The 22,758-nt window shown below is 46.1% G+C and overlaps 1 protein-coding gene across 1 annotated transcript in view; it reads right to left on the bottom strand.

The window, feature by feature from the left end:
* The window catches only part of B4GALNT3 (beta-1,4-N-acetyl-galactosaminyltransferase 3), a 946,759-nt gene that overhangs the window by 442,802 nt on the left and 481,199 nt on the right, over window positions 1-22,758 (bottom strand). The window contains exon 3 of the mRNA XM_069628599.1: window positions 14,571-14,630. Within this exon, the coding sequence (XP_069484700.1) occupies window positions 14,571-14,630 (60 nt within the window). The remainder of the gene's footprint in view (window positions 1-14,570; window positions 14,631-22,758) is intronic.

Raw genomic sequence — 22,758 nt, 5'->3', positions numbered from 1 at the left:
TCTTCAAGGCACTCATCCCCAAGTATGACCAGTCCCTGGATCCAACCAACACCACCCTCTGCATGAGGTTGGCAATCCACATGTTGACACATCTCGCTGCTCTGAGCCGGCAGAGTGTGAAAAGTGGGTGGTGCTTAATAAAGAAAGGGCACGTGTGAGAGTGTGCCACCATGGGCCATGACGAACATGAAGTGGCCTTGCGAAAATATGCCACGCTGAGAGATAAAAAAACAAGTAGACTGTTTGAATATGTGCAATGCTGGAACTAAGCATGTGGTGATCATGTGAGACGACCTTGAGGCCATAGTGCACATGGGATGACCATAGTGCACATGGGATGGCCATGTGAAATGGCGCAACGCTCAACAACAATAAATAGAAGTTAATCATGTGTGACTGTGTCCCCGTGAACTGTAACCGACTTTAGTTGAGCATGTTCCCCTGGCTTGTCCAACCTGCACCCTGACGGACCCATGCCACACTTAGGGTATCTCCTCATCTAGGCCAGGGCAGCGATGAACCTGCCACGAAATGTACTGAGCGATGGAGAGAATAAGCTTCAGACCACTACAGGACAGAATCCACACCACAGCTACGAAACCAAGAAACCAGCCAGGACACATGGGTAGGTATCACACTCCATGCTTATGGATGATAGCCGAAGCTGCGGCCACCCACCTGCACACAACTGCTATCATACACTACTGTAAGACATTGCACACCACATCTGGCATAACAATGCAGCTATCCCCACGAGAAAAGAAATGCGGTCTAGCTGGACACAGAGTTCTCCTGCCCTTGCATACTCTCCAGACTACCTCACAGCACCCACCTGCATGCGATCTCAACATGTGCGGGTAACAGGGACTTGGCTACCCCTAACTAACGGACAGTACACTTAGTTCCATTATTTCCCCCCGCCCCCAACTTTGTTCACATTAATTTTATTGGCTAAAATGCACACACACATTGTAAACTCCTCTAACGAATTTCCCATGCCTGGGACTTCGGTCCCCCGAGGGTGTTCAGTGTGGGCATAGGACATGGGGGGAAACAGGGGAGACAAATCCCCCCCACAATTTTAAGTGGGGGGATGTAATGGCATTTATCCCCCCGAATATGTTTGTTGTGTCAAGCACAGTGCAGTGCAGTGCACTGTGTCTCTGCACAGCACTGTGTGTGTGTGTGATGTCGTGTATAGTCCTGGTCACCCCATGTTGGTTTGCGACACTTGGCAGGGGAGAATCAGTGGCCTATCCTAGGCTGGTCTAGTAGTATAAATAACAAGGTCAGTCGCTGAAACCTTTCTCGCTATTTATAGTATGGGTGTACGGCTGTACATCTTTTTTTTTGCGCGACTGATAGTAGTTTGTCATTGAACTGTAAAATAAAGAACGCTCTGAAAGAGTTACCAAAGCAAAACTAAATGTCACATGTACCCACCAGTATGTCACTCGTCCTTAAGACGGTAAACCCCCAAAAGAGATATCATTGGTAAAGTAGCTCAGTTAGTTAATGCTCCAAATGCAGATTGTGCACGGGTATATGCAACACCTGTGTTCAGCACCTGGCTTAATCTTCCAGAGGGATAATAGGAGGAGTGAAGGCATTCAGTTTCCGATGCAACACTGGGAATTTTGCAGGTCATTTGGTTCAGAAAAAGTGGTAGAAAGCACTATTACTGTCGCTTTTTCTAATTGGCCGGATTTTCGTGCATTTTCTGGGTGGAGTTCGGGAGCCGAGTGGACACCAGGACCCCCTGTATTTCCTGCTCCACCAGACAAATGCGGCCTTACTGCCAGCATGGATTTTCATGCTGGAAATCAAGAAAGGGATTCCGCTGGGATCTGCTTGAAAATGAAACCTGGTAAAAGCGGGCGGAGTCCAGAGGAAGCCATTGTCAATTCCGCCAGCAATCGCTAATTGTGCGAGGTATTTACATTCTTCCAGAGTGGAAAAGCAAGGTGATTTCACCTGCCTTTTACGTTAAAATCTTCAATTTTGTGGTGGAAAAGTAAAAAATTGCACCAATGGAAGTGGTCCACTCCATGCAGTTTACTTTGCACCTTGATACTTTGGGGTTTTTGCGTGATGCTAAACATGTAATAAATAAATACCTTTAACATGACCCCAGATAAATGGCAATTCGTGATCAGAATGAGTGAGCATGGCATGTCGCTGATAAGAGCGTGTCCTGTGCTTCTTGAGTGCGTTGGCAAATGCCCTTAATTGCCATCTTGCGTTAAACAGGTGCTTAAACCCATCAGTGTGGATTGTGCAATAATTAGTCAATAGAGATATTTCAAATGGCCATTTCGCTCTATGGGTGACATTGTGAAAGCGGGAGAATGTTGGCCAGAATGCGCGACTTTCTCTGCGGAATGAATTGTGCCCACCCCAAGGAAGAAGTGTGAAAAACCCACAAGGGCACCGTGCCCTGATCTTTCTGTGTGCGTCTTCCCCACAGGGCGTAGATGCGACTCAGACACAGGTAAGTTTCAGGTGGCAAGCCTGTATCCTAGTTGATGTGGCAAAGGATTCCAGACTTCCAAGGGTGATAACATTAGTAGCATTGAGTTACATGCCACCTGACAGGTATGTGTGATAAAGTTGCAAAGCAGAGCTTTTAGTGGGCTAAAGCAGGAGGCAATGTCTGCCCACCCTCAAAGGGTACGTACAACCAAAAGTAATAGGCCCATCGTCCCATCCTGGCTGTAGGGGCCAGGCTCCATACCAGGGCAAGAATGCCTTCCAATCATCCATGCCCACAAGTAGGGTATCCCTCATGCTCCATGAACCCTGTTGAGCAACCTCTATGCTTTCTAGGGCATGCTAACATTATTTAAAGCCAGAAGTCTAAAAGGTAATCACTTAATTGCAGTAGGAAATTAGCTCCTGGCGTGATCAAAATGTCTTAACCAAGTGTGACATCATCCCCTTCATTTATAAGCAATATGTGTTTTCTCGCTTTTTTCCCATCCAATGAAATACTGTTGGAAACAAAGGCAAGAGTTGTGTCTCTTGTGTAGGCATTAGGAAGGCTGTTGCCAGCCTCTGGCATAAATGCCCATGTTCTTCCAATATTGGCTAGCTGTTGCCATGTTATGGCCAGGTAGAACCATTATGGCAGTGACTGGCAAATGCCTTTCCGCTGCAGACAAAAAAGCGGAAATAAGAGGCCAATTCAAGACACAGAACAAATAGCAGTTAAAACAGACTGCAGCTGCCATTGCTGTGTTAGGAAGAACATGTTGAGTGTTCAAGCAAGGAGGTCTGCATTAAGCAAGCAAGCAGTGAGACAAGGGAGAGGCAAAGAAAGGCCAGAAGGGCTCTTTGAATAGTGTAACAGGGCAGAGGACCCTTGCTCCGCCATTGAACATATGAGTGAAGCAAATAGATCAGGCTTTGCAGCAAAAGTTAAACGAGAAAGGAACAGAGTCCAGCTCTGCATTCAGAGTAACAAAGGCAAAGAAAGGCTAGGCTGTAAAGCCAGCATGAGATGGATTAAGAGGGACCAGACTCATCATGAGAGGTAACCCAGCCTTTGCAGGGGCGCTAGAGGGGCAGCTCACATAACGGGCTGCACCTCTGGCCACCCCCCTGCGTCCACATACACCCCCCACCTACTAGGCATCCCCCGGGTCTGACACATCCAGCTGCGGATCTGAGGAGCGCTTATAAGGGGGTGGTCTTGCGATACTCATCCTCCTTGTTTGCATGCACCCCTCACCCCCAGAGGACAGTCAAAACACACCTGGTCCCTCTACTCCCATAACAGGGCTTATTCAGAGGTACAAGCAAGATTTCCTCTTTCTTTGAAACCCCCAACCTTCCATTCCAAGAGACACATGCATCTCCTTGCCCCACACAAAAAAGTTGCAACTTGCAGTTGGGAGAAAAGTCTACAACTCCTTTATTTGGCAGGAGTCCAATTACAGGTGATCTGCTTCTTAACGAGCTGGCGTCCTAGCTGTGACCCACTGGAAGTAATTGTTATTTCCTCTCTTACCATGAGCTCATAGATGAAAAATCCAGAAATGCAACATATAAAAGGCATGTTCTTTGCTGCTGCATCCTTTAATTTTTTTCTATGTTCTTTTCTTCTTTTCTCTTGTTTTATACAGTGATGAGATTTGTAATTTAATATGTACTGCTATTTTAATTGTAATTTTGTAAAAATTTGTGTTCTTTGACCAAAACACAATAAATAAAGAAAGAAAGCAAAGTCCCCAAGGTGTCCCCTGACGCCCCCAGATTTTATGTGTCTCCTACACCCCTAGTGCTCAGGCTGCAGCGCTTTGTGGCCATGCCAATGGAAAAGAGGTGCTAGACAAATAACATTACAATACATTAGATGTGAAATTGCCACACAGAGCTGTTGTAAACACAAAACCACCCATACTATATAGGAATGTAGGTAAGTACCAACAGGGAATATCCATTTGTCATGTATTACTCGAAAGAACTTACGCTTCATAAAACACTTACATGAACAATAGTTTAATAACAAAAGCCAGATAGGTTACTTCCAATGCTGTGCTGTTCTATACCTAAAACGTGCCGTCTTTTGTAATTATTTCTACAACAAGCTGCTACCTGTTCCCAAACATCAACGCACAGCAAGTTGCTTTGGGATCTTACAAGTTCCCTGCTCTGAACAATGAGAATAAAGACACATGTTCACATTGACTTTTTATAGCACAAATCGTTTTTACTGAGTGCACACCCAGTAATGCCACATCCTTAGGAATGACAAACCCACCCAAACATCTCGTTACATCTGAATTCAACAAAATCTCATTTTACAATGTATCAAGCAGGCACTGATTAAACATCCACAACAAGCTATAGCAAACATGCGTTCTATGTGAAAAGATCTTTTAAAAAAGATCTTTTCACCAAAAAACAATTTAGAAAGACTGCTCCGTGACCACACGCATTGTAAAGGTCTCCACAGAGGAAAAGACCTTTACAATGCTGTGTTTACGATTAAAAGAAAATCTGGCGTTGTAAACTGGTCTTCATCTCTTGAGACCTTTAAAATTAAAATGAGGTCTTTTCACACGGAACCCAAACATGAGGCGGCTCCATGGAACTATGGTACACTGTTGGTGAATAGACTGATATTAGCCACGCAGATGCATGCAATCAAACGTTACACTTTTTCACTGTGCAAGCTGGGTTTTGTTTAATGGTTAAATAGTAGGTCACAGAAAACGCACAGCGGCCTTTCCTGAAACTGCTGAAGCTGAGGCATGTCTACTTTTCCCAAAATTATAACCTGAAAATTGGCATTGTTTTCTTAGCATTAAACTACCAAAAACTAGTGTTGAAAAGGTTTCTTGATTATGGCCAAGGCCCAGGATTCAATCCTGGCTCTAGTGAGTGCAAGGGAGAGAGTGCAAAGGTGGCTCCTCGGGTGTCATAGATTCGAAAGGGGAATTTAGTTCACAAACCAATGATTTGGCACGGATTAAGAGGCAATGTGGGCAGTGCATAGTACTTAGATTCAATGTTTTGGGTGATTTTTGCTCGGCAGAACAGAAGAATTTGGAGAATAAGGGTTTTCAGCCTTCAAAGTTAGTGTTCAGAAAAACTGGCAGAAAACGTAAGTTGAGGAAAAGTTGGCGCTAAGTCGATTTCATATTTATTGGGTTTGGTTTTAATTAACGGTCTTATTTAGTGATCCAGGCTATGTATAATTGCATAATAATTTGGGGATCATTTTTCTCTGTAACCATGAGATACCTACTCGTGGTCAGGAAAAAAGAAAATAAATCCACTCTCTGCCCACTGGGCAGAACACCTACACAGAAACAAAACAACAAGCATTATCCAGGATAAGTAAAGTCATCACTTCATTTTGCCTTTAATTTTGGGATTCACATTTTGATTGGTGCTACAGCAATTCTGTCACCTCTAAGATTGTGGATTAGTGCTGGTTGACTTCATTGCAAGAAGACAGCCTGCTGCTACATGAGACCATGAAGATCCTCTGATGGGTGTACCCCGGTCTATAGCTGGGTTTGGTTCAATTTAATCCAGATAAGGCTGGGTTTCAAAATGAAGTATGCAGTAGTGAGATCTGTCCACCTCTGAGATGTTATCTTCCTGAGCCGAGAGATTTGAGATCCGCCCCCCCAACCCGATTGGTAATGTGGCCTTATAATAGAAGTAGTGTTCATTCTAGCTAGCTAAGAGTGCATTAAAATCATTTACAAGATTATCTTTGAACTCTGTGTGCAAAAAGTGTAATAGTCCTCGTCAGGGAAAGAGGCGTGGGTGTGTTCACTGTGCTGTCTTATATGCTTCCCCAAGAGAAGGAACACTATATCTATTGCAAACTTGTATAGCGCAAACCTTCACCAAAAGGCAATATGGCGCTAAAAAGATGCAGACAACGAAGCGAACAGAAATTAGTCAAACAAATCTGTTTTGACGCCAGCCTTAAAAAGATTGAAGTCTTGCATCATCTCAAGAGAAACCGGAAGCGAATTCCAAAGCTTAGGGCCAGCCACAGAAAAAGCACGGCCTCCACAGCGTTGCAAACGATAGCGGGAATCAATAAGATGAGCTGAAGAGGCTGCACACCTGGATTATATGTCCTTCCCTGATCCACTGTTGCGGCAAATTGCCAACTTTGGCAATTAATATCCAATTGGGAAGGCGTGCCAAAAAAGCTAGTCGTCCGAACCTTTCTAAATTTTAGGTGGTCACTTTGCAGGATTCCGTTCTGTGTTAGACAGCCACAATCCCACTTGGCACTCACCATGGGCTTATGGGGATTGGATATTGGGGAGTTGAAATTCGAAACAGTAATAGACCTTGTAAGACGGCGCAGACTGCAAGGTGTCCTCTAGCTCTGTGATTCTGAGTGTACTTTTGACTACTTTATTGATTCAGGTCTGATGGGTAAATGGGAGATGCCAAATCTAGCGCAGAGTTATTTGTGGCATTTGCCCTTTCAAACCTTTTTCAGATCTTTATCGTGATAGTCTTCAGGCAGGTGGAAAGATCGCCTTCGGAATACAGCAGATGATACCAAAGACTTGCCATTTGATATTATGGAGAAGCCAAAATCCAAATGCTGTTGAAGCTAGTTCCATGCTGACCTTTCTGGTTCACTCTTGTATAGCAACTTCTTCAGCCGCTCACCCTGACAGCACTGAGGTCCTGGTGAAAAACGGGCATGCAGGATGATTGGCAGACCCTAAGACCAGGCACCCGTAAAGCCATTGTCATCTGGACATTCTGTGTCCCAAGAGCCTACAATATTGTTTACTGTTTTAACGTCTTCTTACTTGGGATATAGATTTTCAAAAGTATTTAATGAATGATTACATCTATTGGCCAGAATGCAATACAGTTTCTCAGGGGATAACACTTTAAAAGGGGAAACCGTCCACTGCAACTCTAAGCTCGTTTTATAACCACCTGGCATTCCCTTTTTGGAGGTGGTAAATGCTACATTCTGTGAGTTTAAGTAGGACCTCCCATTACCCCCAAAAGTGCACACAGCACTTCCTGTTGCTCTCCAGCTTTCAAGTTTTTTGTATGCTTCTGCCATAGTTGGGACGATATGATATTTGTAGTTTTAAGGAAGTGACCCTCACTCTAGTGCTCTAGTGATACCATCGTCCTTCCCTCCAAAAGAAGCCTGGGTGTTACCGACTAATCAGAGCATTGCGTGGGTAGCCTCAGTTTCTAGGCCTGCAATTAGTGAAGTTTGTTGAAGGTGAGGAGGCCTTGATTGATGCTGGCTAAGCCAGGTAAATGCCATGCTGGCATTTGCTCGCTGGCATGATAAGCCCTTCTGCACAGTTTACCACGGCCTGGCTGTAGATTGTGCTGCTCGCTCACAGCAGTCGGGATGCATTTGCTGCGATGCATGGTGCCACAGTTTCCAATCGTGGATCTACTCTTGATGTTGCGTGTACAGCATCTAGAAATGAGCGTCAGTGGCCATTTTGTCAAATTTACGAAATAAGAAAAATAACTTGTGCTTGCACAAATCAGGCTGATTCACTAAAAAGGCTATCAGCATAGCACTTTTCCTTTTTAAAAGGATTACACTGATGATATATCATATGATATATGGTATTTATAACACGCCTGTACACAAGTGTTTCTAGGCACAAGACAAGTAAGGGGAATCAAGGGAGGACAAAATAACTATCTTACTAGGCCTTGTGTCATTCAGATCGTACAAGTGCGGGGAAGAGAAGTGCCAGGGGGGAGGGGAAGGAGGAAGTGAGTTAACTCATAAGTGCAGCCAGCGAGTGGCTCATAGGTGCAGAGGGAAAGGACTGTATGGTTACAGATACAAACCCTTAAGTGCTAGGGAGCCCGGAGGCAGTGCGAGGGCAACTGGACATGCAGGAGCCAGGGCCCGAGTTCAGAGTGTGACCAGGTGACTAGTGCGCAGAGCAGTCAGGTGCATCAGCAGGGGAGAGGAAGAGAGAAAGCAGAAGCGAAAAGGAAGGACTTGAGTTGCTTCTGGAACGGGAGGTGGTTCCACTCAAGTTTCAGAGAGGCATGGAGGCTGTTCCCGAGGGAGTCCCCAGCCGAGAAGCTATATCTGCCCCTAACTCTCTGCTTGAAGAAATGACCGACCCTCAGAGAGTTGGAGGTGGATGAGCAGAGAGCTCCAGAAGGAAGATGTTTTGGAAGAGAAAGTTGAAGGCAGAGCGGTTCCAGGCCCCAGAAAGCTTTGTGGACAATGCAGAGGGTCTTGAAGTTGATCCTTGCAGGCACGGGGAGCCAGTGAAGAGAGTTCAGAGCTGTAGAGATGAGATCCCTGGGCCTGAGGCCAAGGACAAGTCTTGCAGTCCTGTTCTGGATAAGTTGTAAAGGTCGAAGAGTAGAGGCAGTAAGATTTAGAAAGAGGCCAGCCTAGAGAGGACCATAGCTCTGGAGACTGATGAGCTTCTGGGGGAAAGTGAGGAAAGAAAGAATACCTCTGAGGAGGTGCAGCTGATAGGTTGACTTCTTAGAGATGTCAGAGATGTGAGGAGAGAAGGAGAGGGTGGAGTCGAAGATGACATCAAGGTTCTTAGCATCACAGGAAGGAGCATGAAGAGGGCCCAGAGTGGGCGGCCAGAGAAAGCGGGGAAAGGAGGGAGCAGGTGTCCCAATGAGGAGGATCTCAGTCTTACTGGCATCAAGACAGAGATAATTGGCAACATACCATTCCTGAATTGCAGCTGGACAGTCTGGTATGAGAGAAGAAGCAGAGGTGGCTGAGGGGAGCCTGAAAGCGAGCCGAGTGTCATCTGCATAACATTGAAAATTGGAGCAGAAAGTGGCGATGCAGTTGGCAAGAGGTGCCAGTTAGTGGTTGAAGAGCCAGGTCGAGAGGTTAGAACCCCTGGAAACACCACAAGGAGAGAGAGAGAGAAGAAAGGAAAGACCCCAGTTGGACTGGAGAGGGTCGGTCTGTGAGAAAGGAGGTCAACCAGGCCAGGGCCTGATCAGTAATACCAAGGTTGTCCCGGAGATGATTGAGCAGGATGGCATGGCTGACCATGTCAAAAGCAGAGGATAGATCATGGAGAATGAGGATAGAAGGGAGATTAGAGTCAAGATTGGAGAGCAAGTCTTCACAGGTCTTCTGGAGAGCAGTTTCCATGCTTCTGGCAGCTCTGAAGCCAGAATGGTGGTTATGGAGGCAACCAACAGATTCAGTTTGTAGATTAAGCTGGGAGATGGCCAGCTTTTCCAAGAGGTTGCCCAGGAAAGGAGTGTTTGAGATAGGCTGATAGTTAGCCAGAGAGGAAGGATCGGCCGAGGGTTTCTTTAGAAGGGGGAGCACAAGAGAGTGCTTAAGTGGGAGGGGAAGTTCCATTGGCAAAGGAGTGATTACAGAAATCAGGCAAGGCTGGAGGAAGGGTGTCGATGTGGTCCTTGATAGTTCTGGATGAGCAGGGGAGAACCTTATTTGATGAAACTTTCATAGATGAGACTTGTTTAGAAACATTGTAAGGGGTGAACAGGAGAAAGGAGGAGAGATGACCTCAGACGGGCAGTGGTAGAGGCGGAGGAAGAAGGGGTAGAGGAAGAGAGGGTGGACAGGATGTCCTCGGTTTTAGTAGTGAAATGAGAGGCCCAGGCTGTGCAGAGGGGGCCTAGGAGGGAACAGGTGGGGTAGAGACTGCAACAGGATTGTCCAGCACCATGCAGTTTTTGAAAAGTTTGGTTGAGTTGTTAGATGCTGCAGAGATGCAGGCTTGGATGTAGGCTCTCTACTGAGAGAGGACAGAGTCTGTACTGCCTTTGGAGCAGGCGGCAGGCTAGTTTGTCAGGGGGTGCACCAGAGGCCCTCCACTTCCTCTCCGACACCTTACATTTGCGTTTAAGGGCGTTGAGGTCAGAATCATACCAAGAGATGCACTTGGATTTGGGCTTCAAGCGGATCCACAAGACAGGGGCAAGGACATACAGAGTATTAGAGATAGAGAGATGAAGATGGAGAGGGCTGTGCCAGGGTGCGAGTCAGCCAAAGGTGCAGAAGGAGGAGATAAAGGAGAGAAAGTAGCAGCAAAAGCCTCAACTGACACACGCTTCATGGTTCAGATGACCGAGAAGGTAGGTGGCAGGCTGGAGTCAGCTTGACCATCGGGAAAGAGAGAGAGGTGGGAAGAAAGGAGAAAGTGATCATTTCAAGAGAGGAGTGGTAAGAGGGTTACAGAAGGGGAGGTCTGAGGAGATCAGAGCATCCAGAGTGGGCCTGCAGAGTGAGTCGGGCCAGAGCGAAGAATAGAGAGACTTGCAGAGGTTGCGAAAGAGTTCTGAAGAAGGGCTGGTAGCATCCAGGTGGATGTTCAGGTCTCCATGGAGAAGTTGGGAAGTAGAGGCAACAGCGAGGAGGAGCGGTCAGCCCACTCAGAGAGGAAGAAGGCGACTTGGCCAGGTTGGCTGTAGATAGTGCTTGCAGTGAGAGGCCAGGAGAGATGGAGAGCCTGCAGACCAGGCATTCAAAGGAGGGGGAGTGCTGCATAGGAATGATAGAAGCAGGCATCCACTCTGGGAATATCAAGGCCCCACCGGGACGGTTGGTTCTGGGTTTGGAGAGGACCCTGTAGCCATCGAGAAGGAGAGTGTCAAAACTCGTGACAGAGCTGGCCGTGAACCAAGTCTTGGTGAGACTGAGGTTTGAAGAAGGACAACGGAGGTGATGACCCTGTCTCTTACACACAACCCGGCAGTGAGTATACCTATTGATGGAAAGCGGACTGGAGGAAGCACTGGTATAGGTCGATAGGGAGGCCTGGGTTGGAGAAGAGGATGTCCCTTTGGAACTTCTTCCGCCAGACTTAGTGAGAGGGATAGGATAGTCGACAGAAAGCAGTTAAAAAAGATAGGCAAGACGGAAAGCACCATAGGGGGTGCAGGAAGGAAAGAGGGGGGTTGGGGTTGGGGAGCCTAGGCAGGGGAGGGGGCAGGGGAGTTCACACAGGGGGGGGAGACAGGAGGGGGGCATGAAAGGGCAGAGGCACAACAAAGAACTGGAACATACCTATAAATCAGATGCAGTACAGAACCATCAGAAAGAAAAGAGCACAACTGGGAACCTAAATGTAGAGAATGCAGCACAAATAACAACAGGGAACATGGAAGTAAAGAAAGCAGATGCAATACAGGACCAAAAGCAAAATGCAGAGGTCAGCAGGGAAACTAGAAGTGAAGAATGCAGGCAATTGCAATGTGATGCCACAAACCGTAGCTAGGAACACAATATCAAGAACCGTAGAGAGCAAACACCAAGTCAATACAATCAACAAGGCACAGAACACAACAGAAACCTAAAAGAAGAATGCAGGCAATGCAAAGTAATTCCAGAAAAACAGTGGAGCATGAGACCGTGTCAGAATAGCACACAATAGATTGGAGAGGGAAGGGCTGAGATGGGAGAGGAAGGAAGAGAAACGCAGGAGTGAGGAACGGAACAGGATGCAGGGACCTACGATGGGAGGGAGAAGTATTTGAGCACAGCACAATACAACACACCCAGATTCGACTTTCCCAAAAGGGGGGAAAAAGATATGTTTTTGAGCACAGCACAATACAACACACCCAGATTCCACTTACCTTATCAGTCGCAGCAGGTCAACGGCTGCAGGCTACGTGCTACCACTGTGGACACCGGCAGACGCCACTGGAGATGGCCTTAGCCTCTGGTCCTTGGCCGAGGGGGCTGCCACAGCAGGGGTGGCCGATTTAAAGGGCCTGCCAACCAATGGGAGCGCAGTGGGGTGGGGGGAGGTCCTACAAACAAGGAAGCAACCGGGACAAAGGGAGGGGGGAGCGGGCACACGTGCTGCGGTGAGAGAATAAAACCTTTACAAATGCCCAACTTACTGTGCCATGGAGCACCTGTCCTCACCTCAGCACCAGAGAAGTTGGCGTTGCCCGATGATGGTGGGGATGGCTTGTGGGGACACAGGGAGAAAACAAATGTTGGCGCATGGTTACCTGTCGCCTGAGCAGTGGTTTGGGCCCTGGTACAAACAGGAATTGCCCTTTTCATCACCTGCCCTTCGCTTCAGATGCCCGGGTGAGAGATGTACGTGACCTAAGAGTTAAGAGTAGAAAGGAAGAGTAAGGGCTAAGAAGGTGGGCAGGGCTCAGGCCAGGTGACCTACATTCACTTGCACCTGCTCCCAATCTGTAAAGGAAAAGAGGTTGGAGGGCTGCCTAAGTAGGGAAAAAGAGCGGCAACCAGGAGGGCAGCAGGTGGGCGCGGCTTAGGCCAGGTGACCTAGATCCACTTGCACCTGCTCCCCATCTGCAGGACAAGACAAGGGTTTAGTTATGTTGACTTATACCGCACACCGCCACCACCCAGTGGCAGGCAGGAGGGCAGGGTGTGTTAGTGTATGATAGGTTCAGAACCAGAAGGAACTGGGGGGGTGTGTGGTGTGTGTGGTGTGTGGTGTGTGGTGTGTGGTGTGTGGTGTGTGGTGTGTGGTGTGTGGGTGTGTGTGTGTGTGTGTGTGTGTGTGTGTGTGTGTGTGTGTGTGTGTGTGTGTGTGTGTGTGTGTGTTGCCGTTTGGGTGGTTGTGTAATCATCATATTTCTAAGACTCTTGCTTTGGCTCAATAAAAAACTGAACTATTTGAGGTGTACTCCTTTGGAGGGACTTGTGGTATTTTATAGGCATATTAAATATCCATGTACTTACTTTAATGTGTTTATCAAGTATTTAAACTCATTCCACCATATACTGCCTTAACTTATAATGATGTTTCACATGAACAATGACAATATCCCGATGGCCGTTTGCATCTTTGGGCTAAGTAGCCGGGATCACCTGTAAACGTATGGATAACCTTTTTGAATTCATATGTGTAAATCCCCCCTGCACGCCGCCGCCATCATCATCATCACTCAGTCTTCTTTACCCAAAAGCCCTGTTCAAGCCTTCCCATCTCAAACTTCTAGCAAACTCCAAACCATAGGCATAGTCTTTCACGAGGCACTTTCTTAGACGGTCAGGCTGACAAGATAGTCTGGAGCAACCACTTCAATCTTGAACTCCTGACCTTCTTTAAACAGAGGCACGCACGATCATAAAATTTATTGACGAAGGAGATGGTGGCAAGGGTGACAAACATCAGGCGGAGAAGTAAAGGGGCGCAGCAGTACGCGTCTTTTGCAGCGTGACAGAAGCCGCATTTCAGTTGCCAAGGCAACCAAACAGCAACACACCTTCATGATTTGAACAGAGACGTGCCCGAAGGAAGAATTGGCATCAAATAGTTGTCCCAGTGCAATGGAGCAGTCTGTAGGAACCAGTTGTTGCGTGACAGTCTTGACAATGGAGGAAGGGGAGGCAGGTAGACATCTAGGAACAAATGTATGGTCTCCAACTAATTTGACAGTCTAAGACCACACCCATCCTCACAAAGCAGAATTGTAGCAACGCTACTTTATTTAAGAACCTTTTTTTCCAGTTATCCAAATTCTGGTGGAAGAACCTTTTGTTCCAGTTATCCAAATTCTGGTGGATCAGCCAAGATCATTGGCTAAATAGGAGGCAAACATTTACCACCCTGACCACGATGGTTGAGGGCAGTGCTGTCCTTCGTACATTTTCTGACTCTGTGGCTAGAAGTACGACATGCGAAACCCGCTCTCCTGATGAAGATCGTGACCTGCTGCAGGCGCGTCCCTTCAATCCTAGTGGTCACATCATCTGTTATGCCCCACTATATTATTATTATAGGTGATTTATAACGCGCTTAATACCCAGAGGTTTCTAAGTTCGGACCCGGGGATCGAACCTGTGTTGCTCTGCGTCGTCTAGTTTCCAAGAGCTGTCCTTCCGAGATCTATAGACAGAGGTTTTGCAAATTCTTGGTGCAGGGTCCTTTCATCAAGAGGACCGTGGCAGTCAGAACTATGTATGCTTACCTGCCTGAATAACAGTCAAGAGGCAATTTCATGCCATTCAGATTACAAACACATGGCACAGACACCTGAAACGAAATGCACAATTCTGTGTCGCTTGGCAAATGTATTTTCTTAAATGGCCCGGAAGGAAGGAATGAATAGTGACAGCATCCTTTTACCTGTGGTTTCCAGGCAGCCGAATTATTCCACGACGGGTGATCAGCATTGTTGCTCCCAACCTAAAGGAAAGACACACGGCGGGATTAGCATTTGTGCACAGCGCATGACGGCTCAATACATGTGCAGCAGGACATTCAGTAAAAGAACAGACACGAGTGCTTTGCCTTTGGGATTAACCAGCGCTTCATACAAAGCATCTTTTCAATTCAGATTTGGTCTCATGGCAATTATGGCCCACGTTATCCCTGCATTACAAACGTTTACATATATGTGCCTTGCTGCAATCTAATAACAAAGAAAACCAGAGTTCATTACAAGCACGAAGGGCCACCGCTCACAATCGCAGCTTCTTCTTCGCTAAAAGGCGTTTGCGTGGCACAAATGCAAAGAAGCGGGCAAGGCGGTGGCTGCCCCTTGCTAGCCAGACAAAGAGGGGTGCTTTTCTTTCTTTTCAAAACGGTTTAATAATTATATATATATATAGTGCATCCTGTGAACTTTTCACAGCCATAACAATAAATTATACATTACAAGAAAAATCAAATAGCAGGTTCAGAAATATCACAATATATATTAGAAGAAAGTTTAAGAAAGATAAAGTTAAACCTAGAAAACGTCATACACGTTAAATCAGTGTGTGTGTCAATTTAAAGCTATGCATCTTTAGAATATAGGATGACACTGCAATGCCACAGCAAAGCGCAGTGCAGCAGATCGGCAAGTATTAGGCACGCCCACTAACATTTGATGCCACACCATTTCACTTGCTAGGAGCCTAAAATCCAAGCTAGGTTTCCTTCCCAGCATGTCACTTGTACGCAGTAGGATCCTTTACTTTTCTCTCCCTGCCCACGAGGCATTAACTCGCAAAGCCTTGCCCCCCCCCCATACCTAGCCAACACACTCTCTCACTACTCTCGCCACACACCCTATCCTTGTTCTCGCCTTGTAATCTCTCCACGCCCCCCCACCCTTCCTGACCTGAGCTCCCTCGCACTTCCTCTTCTCCTCTCTTCTTGCCCTGCTTCAATGGAACTCCTCTTCCCTCACATGTTAAAAACCTCTATAACTATGCACTCAGCCAAGTCCTCACTTAACCTCCACCTCCTAAATAAACAGGTTGCTCCCTCTGCATAATCCTACATTACTCCTCCTCCATGGCCTATGCACTCCATATCGCACTGTGCATCCCAACCAATTCTGGGTTATGGGTTGTGCTGTTCCAGGTCTGTGCCATCTACCCACCACCCATCCACTGGCCAACATGCCTGTTCACAAAAGGAACAAGTGACTCAACCATCTTTGCAGTAACCCATCGAAAGTTATATGGTACGGTACCTCTCGCCAACCACTCACCAACCCACCCACCCACGGGCCAACATGCCTGTTCACAAAAGGAACAAGTAACTCAACCATCTTTGCAGTAACTCATTGAAAGTTACATGGCACGGTACCATTCACCCACCACCCATCCACTGGCCAACATGCCTGTTCACAAAAGGAACAAGTAACTCAACCATCTTTGCAGTAACTCATCGAAAGTTACATGGTATGGTACCTCTTGCCAAACACTCACCAACCCACCCACCCACAGGCCAACATGCCTGTTCACAAAAGGAACAAGTAACTCAACCATCTTTGCAGTAACTCATCGAAAGTTACGTGGTACAGTACCATTCACCCACCACCCATCCACTGGCCAACATGCCTGTTCACAAAAGGAACAAGTAGCTCAACCATCTTTGTAGTAACCCATCGAAAGTTACATGGTACGGTACCTCTCACCAACCCACCCACCCATGGGCCAACATGCCTGTTCACAAAAGAACCAAGTTACTCAACCGTCTTTGCAGAAACTCATTGAAAGTTGGATGGTACGGGTATGCTCCATTTAAACGAATTGTAAATTGCAAGACGCCTCTTTTAATAAAATATGGAACAATCTGCCTCGTTTGAAGTACGTTTGCCTAAAGAAAAAACATAAAGTGTCCTGGGAATTCAACAAACAGTGCATCCTTTAAGCTAACACGTGTCATCTGTTAACAGAGGCGTGGCACACTTGATGTACTACTTTGAGTTAGAACATTTGTATGGACGAAGGATGTTCTATGTGGGTGTTGTTTTGGGGGCCGGCGAGGCCACTCAAGCCTGCTCCATTGGTGCTAGGGGACATCAGCACCTATGGCACAGCACTGGCGTTGGTTGCCGGGGAACACCGGGTCTTATGTAGGGGCAGGGCTGACCATACCCACCATGTGCAGACCCTGGCCACCGTACTGGCAAGAGTGCTCCGCGGCACCATGGCCTGCAGGCCTAAAAGAGAGAAACACTGAGTCATTCCATTCTTAGAGTCTGCAGCCGTTCTGAAGCACGTGCCTGCAGAGTGCTCCTTTTATTAGCATCCAGTCATGACCCATCTTAAAGGAGCCAGACACCACAGCTGTAATAAACCGAATGATTTCATAAATTAAAGTGGGGGGGAGGGGCGACGGCAGAAGGGGTTGTACTCGGGGAAGGAAAGGTGGAAAACGGCCTAGCGTTCATGGTGAAAACAGTACTGCGGGTTTGTGTATTTGAGTAGCAGAGTTTTGGGGGAAAATAGGGTCAGCACACCTACTCACATCGCTTCATTTGCATGCGAAACACGAAGGCACAGTGACCTACCACCCTAAAGAGAAACTTCAAAACGTCACATGAGTTACGTCACAACTCAAAGTTCGGGAAACTGCAGTTGCAATTAATGACAGCAATATTTTGGCAAACGTTGGGCCAGAACCTCGCTACAAATGAACGAATAGAAAAGGGTCAGATGAGATTTCAAATCATGAATAAATAACTGTTCAAACAACCACAATTCAAATTTATTTGATAAAGTAAACATTAAAAATAAAAAAATGCCCTGATGTCCATTCATTTATTAAACTGTTTAAGCGCCTTATAAATGTCACCAGTCGGCCACAGAGAAAATAATTCGCTGACATCCGGTCATCCATTGCCGGGTCTCTGGAATAAAGACGATGGGCCTTAAAAAAAAGGTATTGAAAAGGTTCTTACAACTTCCCGCCAAAACCACAGCAAAGGAAAAAAGCACATTTCTATGACTCTACGACCAGAGACCACATTTTCTACACACCCATTCTTGAAAGGTTTCGTTTCCCCCAACATCACCACATTTCAGCTAAATCGCAATGGTAGGAACTCCCATCCATTAGCTAGGGCCGCCAATACACTCAACAGTGTTGCATCCATGGGCTGTTCAGCTACATCGCTAGTAGGACTTTCAATTGATGTGGCAATCCCCAATCAAGACTACACATTGTGTCAAATTGCACATAATGATTCCCTGTGTGCCCCCCCCCTCTAGACATTGCATTGAAAACAACCAGGTCCATACAATTCAAATCCACTTAAACTGAATAGGCCCAGTTACCCGATCTTTGCGAAGAGGGCATATTCGATGTCACAACACCTCTGCCTTTAGAATGCAAAAAATGTGGTCTAGCTGGACACTTGTTCAGTCTCCTGGACTCGCATACTCTCCCGACAACCTCACAGCAGCCATCCATAAGCCAGCTGAACATGGCTCGCTTTCCCAGGCGAGGTGAGCCCCAACCCAGGCTTCGCGGGGAAACAAGGAGGAGAGTGCGTTAAGGACCGCACCCCCCACCCCCTCCCCCTGGTCTCAGCACGAATGAATGCCCCGACCCCCTCCCCTTGGTCGCCAGTGTGAGTCTATGCCCCCCACCCCCTCCCCTTGGTCGCCAGTGTGAGTGAATGCCCCTCACCCCTTCTGCTGCCCCCGTATGTCTAAAACTCCGCCTGCTGCCCCCTGCATGTCTTACCCCCCTCACCCCACCCACCCCTCCTCTCCCCCCTTCATGTCCCCACTCTCCACCCCCGCGCCTGCCCATTTTTGTCCCCAGCCCCTTCACCTACCCCCTAGTCCTTCCTTCCTCCCTTCTCCTCCCACCACAGTAAGTGTATGTAGTTGCCCGCCATTCCATGAGATTTGCTCTAGGCTAGTGCCCGTTGATTTAAACCTATGTAATAGTATGCATTTGCCACCGTCCAATAAGGGACTGGCCCCATGCTATTCTATGTATGAAACCAACCACACACCCATCTGTAGCTTCTCTCCTATGTATCTGTGCCGGTCACCACGCACTTGCCCATTGAACATGACCACGTACTCATGAGATGCTGCCGCCATTCAACCCTTAGGTAGCACTAATGTATGCGTACTATTCTTGACCCCGCAACTGTTTGTAGCTGCCGACATGCAACATGTGGCTGGCACCATGCTCTTGCCCACCGAAACTGACATTGCAACTTTATGTAGCTGCTGCTGTGTAAAATGTGGCTGGCACCATATACTTGCCCACCAATCTATGTAATCACTATTATGCTCTTACTGTAATTGTCTGAAGCCATCATCTACGTATGTATGTCTTCTAACTGCACTTATGTAACTAAGCAAGCATTCTTACCAGCGCCACGATGCTCGAGGGTAGTGGGAGATTTATAAATTCAAATAAATAAGGACTTGGGCGCCCCGGTCTACCTCCGTATTGGCTAAAATGCACACACGCATTCTAAACTCCTGACAAAGCTCCCATACCACGGACTTTGGTCCTCCGAGGGCGTTCACCTACAGCGCATTGATGCAATACCAATGGGAATAGGTGATATGCAATGCCATATTACATTACATTATTGATCAGAAGTCAATATATAAAGAAGGAAAGAGTACAACAAATTTGGGACTGAAAGTTTAGATGGTTGATGCATTAAACTGAAGAACATAAGTTTCTAAATAAGCAGCAGCTTCTGTTATGGGGTCCTGATGGTCGCCTGAAAAGAAATGTGGTCTGATATAAATTCCTAGTTGAGGGTTTGGGAGTGAGGGGGGCCCTGCTGAGGAAAGGGCTGGATCCTGCTTTATACATCCTGGTTGTGCTTTTTAAGGGATGTAACACCTTTGCTTGGTAATTGGATACTTCTTTGCAATATACATTTCCGAAAAGAGGCAATGGCAATTCCTATCGATTGTATGAAAGTTCTTAAAATGAGAATCTCAAGTGTTGATCGTACAAGTTTTATCCAATCACCGAAAGTGGCAACACCGCCTACTTTGAGGTCTTGAATAGCATGCGTAATAGCTATGAATGATAAAAACAATGACAGAAGGCGCCCTGTGTGGCAAAAACTGGGATTTGTCACCATGATGTTGTGTAGAAAGGTTCATAAACAGTTAAATACAAACAAATCTGAATTATGACACTCCTATTGACAAGTGGGAATACTGGATGCATTGGAAGTCGGGGTTGGAAGTCGGAAACTTTTTTAAAAAAAAACTTTATTTATAATTTTCATTAAAATAATAAATCATGTAATAACCAAATACTGAGCTTGAACTATGTACATTATGTACAGGCAATATAACCATGAAATCACAACAGTACATCTACAACCCAAAAACCAAACTCAGGATCTCCAAAAATACAATTTAAAACATATGACAAGACAAGACGAGACGAAGGACAACACATACACACCCCAATATTCATTAATCAATTTCCATCAAATTCATTGAAAGGTCCCCACAGTTCTTCATATACTGTTTCTTTTTGCTGCTTACATAACAAACATTTCTCATATTTAGAAAGAATCCTCATATCAAAGCCATTCCTGATATGGAGGCTTCTTCCACGTCTTCCATACCTTTAATACATGCTTAATCACCACATGTACGCCTCTATTAATCCAGTTATTTATTACATAGTCAATAGGAAGTCGGAAACTTTTTTGATCTTGTTTACTCGTTTGTTTATTCATTTATATGGCGCTCTGAACTGGGGGTATCTGGGCGCATTACAAGTTGCAAAGGTTACAGGCATTTTACAGACAATCAAGATAATGTACATCCCAGGCGAGTAGTTACACCATGGGTCATGATTACAACATATGAAACATTTCTACGAAAAAAATCAAGATGACGTACATCCCAGGCAAATCGTTACACCATGGGTAATGATTACAGCATTGGAAACATCATAGGCAAATATTTACATAATGGGTCGTAAGCATAACATTACAGACTATTTCCAAGGTCTGTGTAATGATTTGTGCAGTAGAAGCAGGATCTGTTCTTGAGGAGTGATTCGTTTGAGGGCGTAAGCTTTATAGGGGTGAGGTTGTAATGGGAAACTGGAAGTGGAGAAGTATTTCAGAAGCTACTCTGGCTCTGAGATCATACTGGTGTGCGAGGCCATTGTCAGTGGTCAAGGGAGAACAGCCAAGACTTGGCATCTTTCCTAAATCTTTGGAATGCGGGTGTTGCTCTTAAGGAGTCTGGGATAAAGTTCCATAGTTGAGGAGCCATACCTGGGAAGCTGCTCCCTCCCGTTTTCTTCAGTTTAAATTTAGGGATCCTGAGGCTGTTGGTCTGCGAGGTCCTGATAGGGCGTTCCGAGGTGTGCTTAGTGAATTTGTCCACTAAGTATTTAGGAGCACTGTTAGCGAGGCACTTATAGGTGAGGTTTAAAGATTTGAGCTGTATTCTGTCCTTATGGCTAACCATTTCGTGGAGCGCCTGGCACTTGAGATGTGCTGTGTTCTGGGGATGCTTAGGGCCGTTCAAGGCATTATTTTGTAGTATTTGCAATTTGTTGATGTTATGTTTGCTTGTACTAAGGTAGAGAGCATTACAATAGTCTAGATTAGACAGAATGAAGGCTCGAGCTAATATAATGCAGCTGACAGTTGAAAGGAATGGTTTACAGAAATAGATAAGTGTGCCTGTGTAACTAGTCGCGGAGGCTGTAGCATTGACTCGTTTATTCAAGTTCAATGCAGAATCCAAGTAAAAACCCAAGGTTTTAACCTCCTTACAGACTTTTATAATTTAGCCATCAATGGTTACAGAGTTTTATTGGTTGTTAAGTTTGTTAAGTCTATTTGTTGACCCAATGAGTAAGAGCTCAGTCGTATCGTCATTGAGACAAGGGCCATGAGTGGCAGGGACGTCATTTGGGGGTCATCAGGGGTCACAACTGCGACCCCTGAGGTTTCCCTTGCTACCCCTGCGGTCTCCCTTGCTACCCCTAAACATCTTTTTCAAACCATGTACAAAAAATGTTTAATTTGTTTTATTTTTTTAATTTATTTTTTTTACATTGAAGCTCCTGGGCTGTGGCCGGTGACGTGTGGCTCTTTGTTTCTGGAGTGGCTGGAGTTTATTTTGAGGCCTCTAAAAACAGGGGATTCCATTAGTGTAACACTGAGCAGTGACCCTAAATCAGAAAGAATAGGAATAACAAATAATTTGTCTTTCTGGAATTCTATACAATAATTGCTAGACTCATTAAAGCAGTGAAATGCCATGTTCTATCGCTTCCCATGAGGTCTCTTCGGGTTGGGGTCAAATGACATACTGCCTGTGATGTCATCAGAGGTCAAGGGTCATGTGATGTCACTTCCGCTACCCTTGGCATTTCTGTGAAATGACGTCCCTGATGTGTGGCCATCCACGTTTGTATGATAAGTTACATTTTGTTAATCAAGGCCACGTCTGTGTCATGGTCTCCTGAAATAGGAATGAGAATCTGGATGTCATCCGCATAATTGGTATAGGAGGCACCCAGATTATCGAGGATATCGAATAGGGGCTTTGTGAATATATTATACCAAGCAGGAGAGACAAGAGCCCTGGGGCACTCCACAGGTGACTGGTACTGGTTTTGATGCAGAGGTGGCGGAGAACACTCTCATAGATCTGTTATCTAAAAAGGACTGGATCCATGTAGTAGCATCTTTTGATAAGTGGGTCGCAGAGGTAAGATGGTTACACAGAACTTTGTGGTCTACCAAATCAAAGGCGGTGGATAGGTCCAGTAGGAGGAGAGTGGATAATTCTCCTTTATCCTTCCGCTCATCCAATTGGTTTTTCAGGTCGATGAGGGCAGTTTCTGTCCCGTGTCTTGGTCTAAATCCGGATTGACGGGGGCCAAGTAGATTATTAGTCTCCAGGAAGGTTTGAATCTGGAGGTAGGCTGCCTTGTCTAGAATTTGTAGGAGAAAAACGGTACAGTTGTTATCAGCCTGTAGTTTGTGGGAATACCAGGGTCTAAGTTAGTTTTTTTTTTTTTTTTTTTTAGAAGAGGGAGAACCCATGCGTCTTTAAGATTC

The sequence above is a fragment of the Ambystoma mexicanum genome, chromosome 12 (assembly GCF_040938575.1).
Source record: "Ambystoma mexicanum isolate Mex_15411 chromosome 12, UKY_AmexF1_1, whole genome shotgun sequence".
Lineage (NCBI taxonomy): Eukaryota > Metazoa > Chordata > Amphibia > Caudata > Ambystomatidae > Ambystoma > Ambystoma mexicanum.
The sequence above is the reverse complement of the archived record's forward strand: the minus strand, read 5'-3'. Positions and strand labels throughout refer to the sequence as shown.